General features: G+C 46.5%; 1 protein-coding gene across 1 annotated transcript in view; it reads left to right on the top strand.

Moving 5' to 3' along the window:
* The window catches only part of MTCL2 (microtubule crosslinking factor 2), a 579,413-nt gene that overhangs the window by 70,306 nt on the left and 492,539 nt on the right, over nucleotides 1–16,568 (top strand). Inside the window, exon 2 of the mRNA XM_086932389.1 lies at nucleotides 6,459–6,683. Within this exon, the coding sequence (XP_086788515.1) occupies nucleotides 6,459–6,683 (225 nt within the window). The remainder of the gene's footprint in view (nucleotides 1–6,458; nucleotides 6,684–16,568) is intronic.

Consider the following 16,568-nt stretch of genomic DNA (forward strand, 5'->3'; position numbering starts at 1 on the left):
ATAACAGATCAGTGGATATAATGGATAGCCCTTTGGGCAAGGAGGGAAGTCAGAGCTGTGTGGGGGCTCATCGGATACATCAGGAAGAGGGCAGACAACCGGCCTCACTGACGACTTCATCTACACAGCCCAATAAGTCGGCCCAGGGTGTAGGTAATCGAACTACTCTAGATCTACCCCCACAAAGTATCCCGCTAGTGATAATCTTAGGTAATGTTCCACCTCTCCGTCAAGGAGAAAGAGAGGACTTCTCCCAGCTTAAAAACAAGGTCACATACTAGCTTTCCCGAAACGCCGCAGGTGGCCATATGGTAGCACATAATATAATTATGGCCCATCGAGTTGCATGGTTGGGACACTCTAGGAAGATCAGAGAAGATGACTGTATAGTCATAAATTTGAACAGCCCAATACCAGTAGCTAGGATACTCCGGGATGTAGAGGGAAGTACCTTGTTGGGGGGACAGGGTATAGAAATATTGCCCCTTGGGTTCTTCTATAGACCAGGACAACAGGGCGCTTCCAGCAACCAAAACTACACGAACAGGATGCTCGTTAATAAACCACCACATCCCAGGGGACCAGGAGGGTGGAATATAATACCTATGAGTTCCAATGGAGTTCAGATGAGATGTGGACCGGCAGACTTTCCGGATGTAGAAGTCACAAATGGATTCAATGCTCTCTCGGGCCTTAATGACTGCGACTGACTGGGTGGCACTCCGTCTAGCTATCCCCTCCAGGACGGCTTTAACACCATGCCTGTATATCCTATACCCCGGGTCAGTTTGGCGAACGGCTATAATAATTTTGCTGTAGCTATCTCTAACAATATCGCACCGTCAGTAGATGAAGGTTCTTGTGAGGTTAACCACTTTGGAACAACCCAACTTGATTCACCTATAAAATGTGTCCAGTTGATCATAGAGGATTACCCAGCATTTAATATTGTCTCATGGAATGTCGCGGGGCTATCAGGAAAGGTTTCAGACCCCCTGTGGGTGCAGTTTGTAAGCAAACACTCTATCATCTGTCTCCAAGAGACATGGGCTACCAACTGTAGTAATATCTCATTGGAGGGTTATAAATCATTCTGCGTTCCAGCCACAAGCTCAAATAGTGGCCGTGCCTCTGGAGGATTAGCCATCGTTACCTCCCTGGCATTAAGATGCAGCATAAGGGTCTTTACCTCAGGTAATAGAAACATCCAGGCCATTATCCTGGGGAAAAAAGATAGCAGCCTGTGTGTGATAAATTTTTACAATGCAAGTAACCAGGGCGAGGGATGTAGGATTACAGAATTGGACAACTTTATCACCCAGTGCCGCGGAACAACAAGAAGAAACCTGCTACTTGCAGGAGACTTCAACATACACCTTTGCGGCGACCCTATGTTAACCACTCTAGTGACCACGGGTTGCCACATGATAGTGGGCCTACATTTCAAACACACAAAACAAGGAAATGCGCTAAACTGTATGCTGGATGAGCAGGATCTTTTATTTACCATGAGTACTGCACCAGCATTATCTATACAGAAGGAACCTACTTATAACGGCAGAATTGCTGGGACTTTCATAGATTTTATTCTAGTTTCTAGATCCATGTTGAGTCCTCTTTTGGCCTTCTGTATATCATCGAGCGCACACAGTGACCACAATCCTGTCTGTGTGCTGTTATTAGGGAATCTAATGAAATTAAAGGATAAAGTCGCAGGTGGAAATACGTGCTAGCTATAAATGGAGGGCGACGCATTAAATGGAATAAGGTTACTCCGCCTGATTTCCTCGATAGACTCAAAAAAGATTGCGCTGCTGAGTTCTCAACCTGTACCAGCATAGAACCATTTGACGAAGGGGTTCTAAAACCTTTTGAAAGCATAGCCCTTCGTGTAGGAAAGATGTTACAGGCCCCGGGGGGACAAAATCCATCTGGCGACCCTAAATGGTTTTGTCACAAATGCTCAAAAGCAGCCAGAGACCTGAAGACGTCCCTTAAAATAATTCCCAGGGACAGATCTTTGATTCACACCCAGCGATTAATCTACAAAAGTGTGCTGGCGAAAAGAAAAAGGAGTTGAAAAACGAGCACTGGAAGGAGCTCTTAGATCCTGTGACCTTGGAAAGCTGCTCAAGATTCTGGTCCACAATTAATCGATCTCCCTTTTTAACGTCAGGGGCAAAAGAAGTTGGGTCAAATATTACGGAGGAAGATTGGGTGTCCCATTTTGCCACTATTTTTAAGGATAGTGTTACATGCCCAGTCCAAACAATAGAGGAGCAGGGGTTGGCGCCGATGGTGTTTACAGTCGTGGAATTGACGGAGGGAATTAACAACCTCTCAAACAAGAAGGCCCCCGGTCCAGATGGCATCCCCCCAGATTTATTTAAATCCTGCACCCTATTCTGGGCCCCAATTTTGACAGCAGTGGGAAACGCTGCAGCGGCTAAGGGATGTCCATCATCCTGGGGATTATCTACAATTGTACCCGTATTCAAGAATGGAGACCCTAATAGTACACTAAACTACAGACCAATCTCCCTAATTGATTCTATTGTAAAAGTTTTAGGGGGCGTTATACTTAAGAGGCGGACTACCTGGGCGGAGGAGAAAGCGATAATTTCTGACATTCGGTATGGGTTCCGCGCAGGGCATTCAACCATGGCGCAATGCCTAAACCTTTACTTGATTTTGGGCAAGTACACCCTCTCACTCCCTGGCACTATCTACATGGCCTTCATGGATCTTTCCTCTGCTTTTGACTGTGTCAACCGGGGAAAGCTGTGGCAATCCATGGAGGCCATGGGGGTAGAACAACAGCTGTTAAATTTTTTAAAAGATCTACACAGAGACACAAGGGCAAACGTAAGATATTCCATGGATCTGAAGGTAACAAGAAATTTTAGAACTAGTCGGAGGGTGAGGCAGGGGTGTATCCTGGCCCCCTTTCTTTTCAATCTTTACATAAATGACCTTGAAGACACATTGGTTGATACAGGGGCAGACTACCCCTTTGTGGGTCATCAGGGATTGCCCATCCTGCTATACGGGGACGATGCCATCCTTATAGCCCGCACCCCGAAAGGGCTACAATCTTTACTCAACGTCTTTTATGGGTTTATGGATAGTCGTGACCTACTATAAATAATACAAAATCTTACGTGATGCAGGTTGGGAAAGGAGTAAAAAAAACAGTACCCTTTTATGGTAAATGGCAACAGGGTGCCTTTGTGTACCTCTTTTTCCTATCTTGGTGTCCATTTGGATCATCAGCTGAACTGGGCCTCTCTCTTAAATAAAAAAAGGGGGGAGGTTATAGGGGCAAACGCAGCGCTCTTTGATTTCGCTGCGAGAATGGGCAACAGACCAGTGGGGGCGATGCTGAAGGTTTATCGCGCAAAGAGTGTCTCGATAGCCAGCTATGGGAGTGAACTATGGGAATACTGTAACCTAGAGGGCCTCCAGCTGGTTGAAAATAAATTCCTAAATCAGCTCTTATGTGTCCCACAGGGGACACCGAATATGTCCGTGCATGAAGAGACTGGTATGCCTTTCATTAGTGACACCCTGTCCATGCGCCTTCTTATTTTTTGGCTACAATGTTGGCTCAATAAACAGCTTGGTTTAACCCATAGTCTCTTAAAAGAGACACTGAGCCTAGATTGTATGACCAAGATTCCCTGGATGAAATACCTTAAAACTAGTTTTGGGAAGGAAGTTTGCTTGAACTTGTTTTTAAACCCGGAAGGAATTACCAGAAATGATGTAGCATATATAAAACAGTCCTTCATTACACGAAAATTAATGGACAGGCAGGAAAAGGACCTGTTGAAGCCCAATGTGCGCCTCCATATGATGCTCAAAACCTCACCAGGCGAGGAACCATATTTACTCTGGCCACTAGCAGCTCATGAGCGCTTTTTATTAATTAGGTTTAAGTTCAATTTGTTTCACTTTTTAATTGCAGTCCCCAAGGGGTGTCACAGAGGGACAGTGTTAGCACCCTGTGGCTGCGACAATTTGTCTCCACAGGATCTGCTGCACTTTGTTTTTCTGTAAATATTATGAATTCTCCAGGGCTTTTTATCTTAAACCTATTTTAAAAAGATTGCAATTTGTACAAACTCGCCCTGCCCTACTATATTTACAACTGTTAAAATCGGAATGCATATCCTATGTGATCGTTTTTTTAAAAAGCTCAATGAAGTACAGGACATGTTTGGATACATAGAATTGTTAAGTAAACCTTTGAAAGATGTTCTTTTTTTTTAACATGTGATAGATGGATTTTAAGGTTATGAAACTTTTGTTTTATTCACTGTATATTGACATGTTTTTTTTAACGTATTGCTTGAAATATATTTTGTCGTATGAACTTTTATGGTTTTTGTATGAAAAATAACCGAATAAAGTACTTTTGAATTGGTTATATAAATGTGACCATTTTGTATTCGTATTTATACCATACTAACTTTTATTGGATGTTTTACACTTAGAAATATTGTTATATTTTTGGAAAAACACAGATTGGGACAAGTCTTTAGAGGTTTAGCTACACAGAATCATACATTAATATACTCATTGGATGTGCCAAATCACTTCCTCGAATGGCACTTGGATACTTTTCAACAGATGTATATGCAGTATGGGACCATTCCAAGATGGCATTTTTCTTAAACCTATTGTGCAGCAGGAGGATGGGGGGGTCGATTTGGGTTGGTGCACTGGAACTGGAACTAGCCGTGAAGAGACATTGCTAGAAACTAAAGCAGAGCTGTTATTTGGGGCTGGGGGCAGAATCATGTAGCAGACGGTCAGTGCCTGCAAAATACTAGGGGTGAAAGGGGGCTGCTGGCACCATTACCTACAACTGGTTGTTCACTTGATGTGGAAGTCTTTGATGTAGAAATGGGGAGGAGTTGGAAACTGGGTGGAATGCCACTGGTCACTAGGTAAGGGTTCTCAAATGTGAATAAAAATACTGACTTAGTCAATAATGCTCACCCCAGTTTTGGGGGGAGGGTTTGGTTTAATGGGAATCCATATAGCAACTCCTGCTGCAGCGTTGATTCAAGTGAAGACTTTGCCATCATTAAATAAATACACATTGTGTCTTCAGCAAGGCCAGCTGTTAACCCCTTAGCTGCAGAGGTTTTTCCCCACCCCAGCAGGGGCAGCTAGTCCGCTATGGCGGAGAAGCGTTGCACCACTACTTTTGAACAGTAAAGTAGGAAATATAAATTGCTAATAATTTTAAGTTATTATCATTTTATGTTTCCTTTGTGGGTGTACGGGGCTGCTCTGCTCACGGAGCAGGGCAGGAGTGGTTTGCCCACTCCTATGTGCACAATGACTGTTTAGTCGGCCCTCTTGGGCGGTCTAAATCAGTCATGCGCACTTTCCCTGTTCTCCATGCAGGCTGCATTACAGCCTGCATCGAGAACGTGCCCAGGCCCCCATTCCCTGTTTAAGCATCGCACCAGGATGCTCAAAAACAATCACAACGCTGCAATGCAGCGTTGTGATTGGTCAGTGGAGCCTTTTCTTTGCTTCCTGTGCCTCAGTCTGATGAGGACAGCAGGAGCAGTTGGAATAGACTCAGTTCATGCTAGGGCTTGGATACCCTTCAGGGTCATTAGCGCGCCATACAAAGTCTGATTGATTGATTTATTGATGGTGCGCAAAATAACGATGGACTGCGATGTGGCTGTTAGTAATTTCCATTGGCTGAGATTAATTCAAGCATTCTATCCAGCAGTTTTTTGTATACTTTAGTGTCACCCATCTCAGGCTAGTAGTCACACAATGCTGGAAGACCTTACACAGCTTGCCCCTTGCAATCCCCCAGCTAAGCCAGCAGGCCTGGATAATAACTAAAAGTGCTCCCTTCATCGATTGGTGAATTCGTGGTGTTTTGGAAGGGTGAATGCAGAAATAAGTGCCAGGATTCCCGTAGGATTGGGATAGTGTGCCTTACAAATACACATAATGTAATATAGCATAACAATGAGTCAGAGGGTAGACGAAAGATGTAGGAGTGTAGTGTAGGGATAAGTGACTTAGTGCTTGGTGGTGAGCGATTAAGTGTAGAGATGGATGGATGAACGTCTAAGCATAGAATCAACCAGCACTTGCAATTAGAAGCCAAATCTGTTGGCTTTGACCCTACTGTTTTTTGCAGTCTAGTGCTGCAGCTTTGATTTTCCATAGTGCCAGAATGCAAAGAAAATGAGGATAGGTGAGCTTCTCTTACTTAATATGAAATAAGCTGAGGTTTCTTCACCAGAGGTTTACAGCTGTTTTTTAATCCCTTCTTGATTTTCCCATTTGAGAGTTCTACAGAGCAGAGTGGTAAATTTGGGGTCATTCTCTTTGTGTGCATTTATTCATTTACTAATTGCATGACTCTTATGTAATACAGTATACTTCATTGGTGGTGTCCCTTAATTTTTTCACAGGACGAAATCGAGGAGTTGCGTTTAGAAATGCTGGAGATGAAGGATGTCTACACAGAGGAGGATGTTTATCAATTTCAGGAGCTGCGGCAGCAGCTAGATCATGCTAACAAGACCTGTCGCATCCTGCAGTACCGCCTCAGGAAGGCTGAGAGAAGAAGCTTGAGAGTGGCCCAGACAGGCCATGTGGATGGAGAACTCCTACACAGTCTTGAGCAGGATGTCAAGGTAAACAAAACATAATTTATCCAGTCTTTTCATGTTGATTTCAAAGCATACAGTGGAATGGCAGAAAATATAAGAAAGCTAGGTACAGATTTTTCTACTTACCTCTGCACTGGGGATGTAAGCACCGTCTAGTACTAGTCTGTACCTTGTGAACATGGGAAGGTAGGGCACACAATAATGGAAATATTGGGCATTAAAGTGAAAGTCTGTGTCCAGGACACAATTTTTGATTCATTTTTTATCTTTCTGGATGAATGTTTTACGGAAAATTGTGGATTTATTGGGTTTGTTATCAAAACGCATATTGTTATAATGCTAAAGAGATCAAACCACCAGGGATTTTGATATGCTAGGTCTTGCTAAGCTAACTTTTTTGATGATAAGAAAAAATAAGATCCTAAGAAATTAGTTATCTTGCACACGTTAATCAAGTAGCACAAACTCTGGGCATCACAGATTACAGTAGATCTTTGCGACATTTTGCTCAGCAGTAGACTTAGTTGATTAAAAACCAGTAAAACAATAAAACAAACTCCTTCCCTTCAATACTACCTTGGATTCCCTCCCACTCACCTTTACTCCGATTCACCCTCCCCGTCTAGCGATGGCGGTTCACATAGGTAACCTCTATATTTATTCCAGGCCCCCCAGATTTTCTCCCATTTCCGGGGACAACCCCGGTGCAGATAAACCACCCTCTCTGCCATCATTGCTGCATCCAGGTCCAAGCACCAATCTGTAAGCGTCGGTACCTCCTCGGATCCCCAATCCTTGGCAATATTTCGTTTAACATACATTACACCCAGCGTCACCCAGTCCTGAGCGGGGTGTGTGAGCTCATTCGGCTCCCAAAGATTCAGGAGGCAACACCTCTGCTCCGGGAGAATGGATACTTCAACCACCTGGGACACCGTTCTCATGATTTTAGCCCAGTACACTGCAATTCGGGGGCATTGACATATAGTGTGAAAGAATGTTCCCTCCTCCCCGCAATCCCTAAGGCAAAAGTGGTGCGTGGCCCTTCCTATGGTGTGAAAGGTGACCCTTGTTTAGTATACTCGGTGCAATATCTTTAGTTGTACTAATCTGAGCCTAGAGGGTATAGCCACCTCCAACGGGGAGGACAGCGCTGCCTGCCAGTCCGCCTCGTCAAGTTCCACTAAATCCGTTGACCATTTGTGCTTCAATTTTATTGTCGGGTCTGGTGTACTGTTGACTAATTTACAATAAGTAAAAGAAGTCGCCTTCTTGGGCATATGTTCAGTAAGCAATCTGTCCTCTAGTGGAGTGGCTTCAGGTACATCGGTGCCTGGTGGGAGAACTGATTCCAAGGCATGTTTGATCTGTATATATCTATACTTTTCAGTGGGTGCTAATTCATATTGGGCCTGTAACTGGTCAAAGGAAACCACTGCACCTTTCTTCCATAAATCACCCACCGTGAAGATGCCTATTAGGTCCCAAGCCATAAATCCCTTACTATTGCGGAGTTTGCCCAGTTGCCGCGCTGTCCACAGGGGGGTCATTTGAGTGATAGTGTCTTTACATTTCAGACGGGTCTGTGCCGCATACCAGATGCTCACTGTATGTGCCATCGGTCCCACAAGGGAGGAGGAGCTACGCCTATCATAAAGTGTGGAGAGAACTTCAGACTCACCCAGTTCATACCTGTCTGCCTGGAACGCCGGTTCAGCCTGAGGTGCATGCAACCACTGGTTAAATATTTTCAGTTGGGCTGCCCAATAGTATAACTGAGAATCAGGGAGGGCGATACCCTCATCATTCCAGCTCCGGATCAATTTGCCCCTCAAAATACGTGCAGCTTTATTTCCCCAGAGCAGGCCATAGACAATCGCTTCTATATTTTAAAAATATTTTAATGGGACTTGGAACGGGGTATTTTCCAGTACATACAGAAGTCAGGGGACCGTCATCATTTAAAAAAAGGTTGCCCTGCCCAGGAGAGTCAAAGGCAGGTTATGCCAGTGTTTCACATCCTGCCTAAATCGTTCCAGATGGGGCTCTAAATTTTTGACGAGGAAGGCGTCTGATCCAGGCGTTATCCAAATACCCAGGTATTTAAAAGAGTCTTCCATAACCGTAAGTGGACAGTCAGCCGGGAGCAGAGGGGGTGGGCCCTTGAGGACGAACAACACTGATTTGGACCAATTGATGGTATACCCAGATGCCCGACCGAAGATCTCACAGATATTTAAAAGCACTATCATTGAGCGTCTCGGAAAAGACCGGTATAACAGCACGTCGTCCGCATATAGAGATATGCGGTCAACCCAAGTCGCAGCCCAGTTAAGTCCCCGAATCATGGGGTTCCATCGGATCCAGGCTGCCAATGGCTCCAGCGCCAACGCAAACAGCAATGGAGACAAGGGACAGCCCTGGCGCGTGCCCCATCCCAACGGAAAGTCTCTAGAGATATGACTATTCACCACCACGTGAGCGAGTGGACGCGAGTACAGTAATGTCATACATGCGCAGAATTTGGGGCCGAAGCCCAAATGTCTGAGAACTGCGAACATGTAAGGCCATTCCACCATATCGAACGCCATACGGGCTTCGAGAGAGAGGATAACTGCCGGCTCTTGGAGATATACCATACGTGCCATTACCACCTGCACCCTTCTGAGATTAAGCGCAGTATTCCTATTGGGCATAAATCCGGACTGGTCCGGGTGAATCAGGGTGTCGAGGTGTGGGGTTAGTCGGGTGGCAATCAATTTAGCTAATATTTTTGCCTCGGCGTTGAGCAGAGATATTGGGCGATACGATGATTATTGGTCCGGGGGTTTACTAGGTTTAGGCACAGCAATTATAGTAGCCATTCGTTGATCACGTGGTAGCTTCCCCGCTTCTAAGCTATCTAAAAACATTGACAGGAGATGTGGGGCAGGTAAGTCAGATGTGCATGTGTAGATCTCAATGGGGATTCCATTGGGTCTCATAGCTTTCCCTGACTGTAGGGAGTGAATGGCAGTCAGCAGTTCGTCAATCGTAATATCGGCCTCCAGAGAAAGAGCCGCTTCAGCAGACAGGGCGGGCATTTTAATATCTTTAATATATGTTTGCGCCTCTTCTGTTGTCATGTGAGAAGTTAGAAGTGTATACATGTTCAAAATACCCCGCCATGGTCTCTACTATGTCTTCCGGAGCGGTTACCACTTCGGCAGCCTGAGTGCTAAGCTGCGCTATCGTTCTCTGTGCTCTTTCTTTCCTGTCCAACCAAGCCAAAAGCTTGCCAGCTTTATCCCCCATTTCATATACTGTGTGCCGTGTAGTTTATATCCACAGTTTAACCTGGTCCAGCTGATATTCCTTGAGTATGCTTTGCTTAATGCGAAGATTTTGTCCTGTTTCCGGGGTGGGATTCTATTCTTGTCTGGCCAGTTCTGCCTCCAGGGCCTCTAATTCCCCTTTCGCCTGTCGCCTATTGCCAGTTATGGAGGCAATTGCCTGCCCTCTCACTACTGTTTTATATGCTTCCCACAGTATACTAGGGGATTGTACTGAGGACACGTTTTCATGGAAATAATGTTTCGTGACTGCCGTTATATCTTTCCGAATCACAGGGACCTGAAGATAACTGGCTAATATGGGGAAAACTCGCTTCCTTGCCCTAATGTGCATGTTGTAGGATAGGAAAATAGGAGAATGGTCCGAAATGCCACCTGAACGAATCTCAACTTGTGTAAATGGGGCTGTCGGCTGAAAGGAAAAAATAGTCTATACGAGAGAGGCTATTATGCACCCCGGATTGGAAAGTGTAGCGCTGCGTACTGGGATGTCTAAATCTCCAAGCATCTGTGAGACCCTAGGCGTCTATGAACCCCCTCAAACGGGAACCACCCGCTCCAGGTGTCTTACTTGGGTAGCGGACCTTAGTACCATCTAGGACTGTGTTAAAATCGCCTCCCAAAATCAGTTCCCCTTCGGGTAGGTTTAAGAGGAACGTACTAAGCGCCAGGAAGGCCAAAGTTTGGAGGGCCGGAGGAATGTAAACTGACACAACATTAAAACGTTTCCCCTCCCAATGACATGATCTAGCAGCAAAACGTCCCTGAGCGTCGGTCCAGGTGTGGTGTATTTTCAGAGGGGACTGCTTACGTACCAGTATGCCCACCCCCGGCGAGCCTGAGGAGAACTCCGAGTGCACTACCATTTTGTAACCCCAACGATCCATTGCTCTACATGCCGAACCCACCAGATGCGTTTCTTGTAATAATGCCACCACCGGTGCATTATGCCGTAAATACTGCAGTACCAACCCCCTTTTATTCTTATCTCCGAAGACCATGTTCATTCCAGGTAAGCAACGTTAGGGGGGCCACCGGGGACCTCGGAGCGTTAGTAGTACTCTCTCCAGAGCTGGACAACCGTGTCTCTACCGCCATGAGCAATGCAGCAGTACAAAGCGACCCCTATGTTGTGCGCCCACACAAAGATAACTGGCACATTCTACAGTAATCATTGCCCTGAACAAAAAAACAAGGAAACAAGAAACAATTTGCGTAAACCACCCTTCCCTTCCCACCCACCACCCTGCCTCCCTGCTCGACGGAATCAAAACTTCCCGCCACTCCAAACAAAGCAGAGTGCTTAATACCCTTTCCCAGTTCTGCAGCGAAGGGGGTGAGAGAAGACAGCCCCTGCTCCACTTCGGGCCATTACACCTGTGACTTCAGTAACCCAGAGCCCAATATTAAAGTCTGGAAACAGGGCCAGAGAGGAGTAGTCACTGCAAAGGTGTCCATATATCATCACTACAGGGCATCCCCCCCCCAGTTTATAGCGTAAAGTACCTGTGAGCAGCAACCTTGAACTGTAGCAACATTATCACATTCAATTAGTACCCAAGACTGCGTTGTGAGAAGTTGGCCTGGTATATGATGCTCACTGGTTCTAGTGATCACCTTGTGCCATGCCAAGCAACCCTTATGATGATTGGTTGTAAGTCAACCTTATAGACCAGCTATCCTAGAGGTAGCGTGGACAAAGCAGTCTTAGGCTAAACTCTGTAAGGCATGTGAAGCAAGCTGTTTTACCATACACAATCCCCTTGAATACCAAATGAAAGGACACCACACAGATATATATTGAAAATGTATATATATATATATTTATTTACTACAAATATCCCCTATACTCTTTATTGAGCACAGAAGCAAATGCGTTAAAACAAAACACAGTTTAAATGTACAAAAGTTGCACAATATGGATGAGCCCTAGGGCCACCTAAACCATATGCTAAAATAGTGGTATAAGTACCACAAATCGGAAAGGAAGTAGGCCTAGGACCTGGGGAATCGCTGGAGCTGTTCGGGACTAACAGTGAAGAAGTCGGGAAAGGCCCGCGGGACTCGGGTGCAGCGCTTAAAGCACACGCATGCACCAATGCAAAGTCAATGGTGCGTAAAAGTTACAAAGTTACTGAAAAGGGAACCTTCCGGATGACCTAGATCCTAGCAACTTGGAACATAGACACTAGAGGTGTATTGCTACACAGGAGCACCGGAGTGCCTGGTTTACCTCACCCACAGGAAGCGGGTGCATATGTCTCAAAGTGTGTCGGGTTTCGTCGTGCTGGTCTATGGAGCCTGTAGATGAAGATGCTGCAGGCGGGTCATCTAGGAGAGTTCCGGTGGATCCAAGGGTGGATCTGAAGAGGTGAAGACCTGAAAGCAGAGGGGACAATGTTCAAAGTCACTAACCAGTGACTACCATGGAACCAGGCGTTGTCTGGTGCAAACAGGCGAAGAAGTGAAGACTGTCTCTGCAGCCACGTGGACACCAAGAGGTCGAGGACGTCCAGGCTTCGGTCACGAGCTGTCCCACGAAGGCTCTAGCTGATGGCAGTGTCTGCTTCTTGATCGGAGCAAACAGGCCTTGGCTAATGCAACCAACGCAGGAAACGATGCAAGCTTCTCACTCGGACCAGCAAGGTCAGAGGGGGTGCTCCTTTTTACAGGAGCGAGGGCCAGTCTGGAGCAACCAGACCAGCAGTGTTGATTTCGGATTTCGTCGCCAAGATGGCCACTAGCCAGCGGGCCAGTAACTGGGATGGCGCGTCGAGTGGCAAAATGCAAAAGGGAGCCACGCAGATCGTGGAGATGCTGGGGTGCTGATCTTCGGTGCAGATGCTGCTCGGTGGTGGGGCTTCTCAAACCCCAAAGCACAGCGTCGAGGGTGCCTCGGGTGCTGCGCAGTCAGCTTCTCGCGAGTCTTTCAAGATGGCCGGTCCCACGTCTCTCCGTGCCTCCACGGGTCTCTTCTTTTCAGGGACTGTGAATCGGGCTCTGAGATGTCTGGGAGTCTGGGTCTTGTCGGGCTCTGGGCTCGGGCTCCGGCGGGAGGCGGCAGCAAAGCAGACGTCGAGTTGCTGGATGGTGCCTGTATTCACAGGGTGGTCACTCCTTGGCCACAAGGGAGATGCTCTTCAGTCTTCTGTGCAGCAGAATGTCGAAGTCCAGTTTTCTTCTTAGTTTCAAGTCGAGTTCAGGATGATCTGAAGTCTTGGGACACAGCTCCTACTCTTATTCCAAATCTGGGGGCCGGATCATCTGCTAGGTCCCTCCTCTGGGTGGGACCAGGAAGGGGGGCGGTTACACCCCCTTTCCTTTGTCCAGCTCCGCGCCAGGACTGGGGCTGGAAAGCCTCAGCACCGGTTTGGACTGGCTTATGCACGGGGACACCTTGTGTGCCCCAGGCATGTCTCATTCTATTCATCCCTGTCCTACCCAATACACAAAATCCTGTCTGAGGTGGTGCTCGCACCTCGCAAGGCAGGAAACCCTTCGTCCTAGCCTCCCTCGCTGGAAGGACTCCCGGCAGCAGGAGGTCAGACTTGTGTCTGTGGTGGCAGCATCCATTTTGTGATGCTGAGGCTCGAGTTTAACTTTAACCGGGGTTCAGGTTATGTACATGTCGTGTCCCTCAAGAAGGGTGGAATGCTGCCCCCGTCGCCAGAATTGGCGGGGGGTAGTATCCCAATTCGTATGACACCTTACTCGAAATGTTTTGATAAAGCCAAACCTAAGTTAGCAAGTAACCGCGAGGATTATAATGCACTTAAGAGTATATGGTATGGCAATATCCCGAAACAGCTAAGGGAGTTGTTCCCGACAGCTGCAGACGGGCTCAGCTCGTGCCAGAGCACCATCTCACATGAAACCAAGCACTCTGCCTCCAGGATTGTCGAGGCCTTCCATAGGAGTGGCTTATAGGTTAACATGTGTCCAGATAGGTTAGATATAGGTATACTATATCTAAATATGAGGTGATTACACCAACTTACCCCAGCTGATTGATCAGCCAGTTGTGTCAAATATGGAGGCCAGGCCGGAGTGGCTTATAGGTTAACATGTGTCCAGATAGGTTAGATATAGGTATACTATATCTAAATATGAGGTGATTACACCAACTTACCCCAGCTGATTGATCAGCCAGTTGTGTCAAATATGGAGGCCAGGCCAGGGGTGGCACAATACATGCTGCAGCCCCTGGTAGGTCTTGGATACACCTATGCCCTGGGTACCTGGAGTACAATGTTACAGGGGCCTATAAGGTGAACCAGTTCCAATTCGTAATGCACCTAGAGTGCATTGGCATTAATTTAGAGAGAGAACAGCAGGCTGTGGGTCTGATTAGCAGGCCCACAGCCACATTAAGTCATAAACCAGTGAAGCAAAAAGCAAAAATTTGGGGTGACCATAGGATAGCAGACCCTACTCTCCTACATGCGTTACCAGGGGCGTAGCTAGAGGTTGTGGCGCCCGGGGCTACCCCTCAGATTGCCGCCCCCTCCTTTGCTGGGGAAAAAGGACGGTGCGCACTTGAAAGATGTCCGAGTCTCCGAGAGACACGTAGTATTGCTGCTCACAGTTACCTCGATCATGCAAGTTACATGCACATACATGACACGGTCATTGGCAAAGCCAATAGCTCTGGCGAAATACGTGACCTATTGGCTACGCAAATGGTTGTTTTGTTTTTTATAGGCACTGAGATCAAATGATTTGCCCAGAATCACAGGATGTTAATTGCAACCACTGGCTGCTAATATATAAAAGTTGTGGGGTTTCTATAGAATTCCAGGAGTGAAAATACCAGGAGAATGCAGCTCAGCAATTCAACTGCATCACGGAAAAACAGCAGCAGTGTAATTTACTAAAGGGAATGTTTTCTATCATCTATTATTTCCATCCATTTCCAATCAGTATGGTAATGGGTAACAGGGTTTACAGAACGAAGAGTGGGTCCAAGTGAGACTAGATTAGCCGGAAGTGGAGAATATTCCCTAAATACTATTATCTGTACATAGCTGCCAAGGTTTCAGATTGCCATGTGTGACATTTTCATAATTTCAGTGAAATTATGAGTGACATTTCAACGACTATGAGTGACACTTTCTGCCGAGCAAAATCATGCAATGAAAACGAGGGAAACTTATAAATATGAGAAATTATAGCAATTTGAGCAACAAGAAACTCCAAGAAGTTCTTGAAACTGCTGCAGAGCACCAGAAATGGAAGGGCACTAACACTAGTGCTCCCTCCTGTAACCTGACAAAGGTAACAACACTACTAAAGTCAGTGGCAGGCTGGCTGCCTGACAAAAACTTTGCAGAGATGCATAACCTTGAGAAAGTTTGGAACTTCAGTAGGCAGACCTAATTAAAATGATGTATTGGCTCGTTAGCTACAGAACGTATCTATCTAAGTGACCAGGGTAGCCCAGGTTGAAATTCAGGCGGATATTCCCACGGTGGATTTTGTAATTTCATTTATTTTTCTCTGTATTCATGACAGAGTATTGCTGGACAACTTAAAGAATATTTGGTGTGTCTTCTGTCTGTGTTTCAAGTTTTCAGTGATTATAGAATTTGGTTGATAATGCTTTAAAAGACTGTCTGTAAACTCTGGTGGCCCTGCATGCTAAATGCTTGATTCACATGCTATCGGATCCCATCTGCACCGTGGGATTAAGTCGATGCCGGTCACCTCACTTCCTGACTGTCCTGACAGCCCTGTTACATCAAGGGAAGCACGCACTGCTCGGCAACGCCTCGGAGGCCTCATGGAGACAGGGGCCGCAAGTGAGCCTGAGGCAAAGGCTATTGATTGATTTATTTATTTATGCGGTTTTTATATAGCGCGGACTTTACCCGAAGCGTCAGAGCGCTTCACAATAGGACCAGTAATGATACATGAGGAGAAAATTACAAGTGAACAAATTACAAATGCTGACGTTCAGTTACGAGGTAAAAGTGACAATTGTTAGCAAACAAAATACATGAGGCAGCAGTGCATTACAGGAGGAAAAAGTGACACGTGTGCAGGTTACAAAAGAGTACAAAGTACAATTAGAGTTAAAATACTGCAGTATATGCTAGAGACACTCAAGCACCAGAAGTGTGCCCCACATTGCAGCTGTACTGGAACCCTCGGCTGCTATTCTCATTGTGCCTGCCTGCAGCGAACACCACTCACCGCACTATGGAGCTGTCGGGTTACGCTTTGAGTCATCGGCTTCTGCCGCCAACCCTGCTGGACAGCTGGCGAGTGCAACCCACCCCACCCCCCTTTCATACCAGGTAGGACTCATTCACCTGGGGGGCGAATGGCATTGCTGCCTGCGAATGCTTCTTGTAGCATCTGCCCCGATACAACGCGGCTGGTGCAGATCGGCCCACAGCTGAGGTCTGACTGCGGCCTACTTTCCATCGGCTCCCTGAAGCACAGCGAAGGCAACACTGTGCCTCCCTCCTGCCATCATTGCCCACCTGAGACCCGACCCCCCACCACCCCCCCCCCCACACTACTCCTACTTTTATCCTGTGTACAGTGAGTACAGATAGGCTTCATATAAATTCGA

This window comes from Lissotriton vulgaris, chromosome 7 (assembly GCF_964263255.1).
Source record: "Lissotriton vulgaris chromosome 7, aLisVul1.2, whole genome shotgun sequence".
NCBI classification, from domain to species: Eukaryota; Metazoa; Chordata; class Amphibia; order Caudata; family Salamandridae; genus Lissotriton; species Lissotriton vulgaris.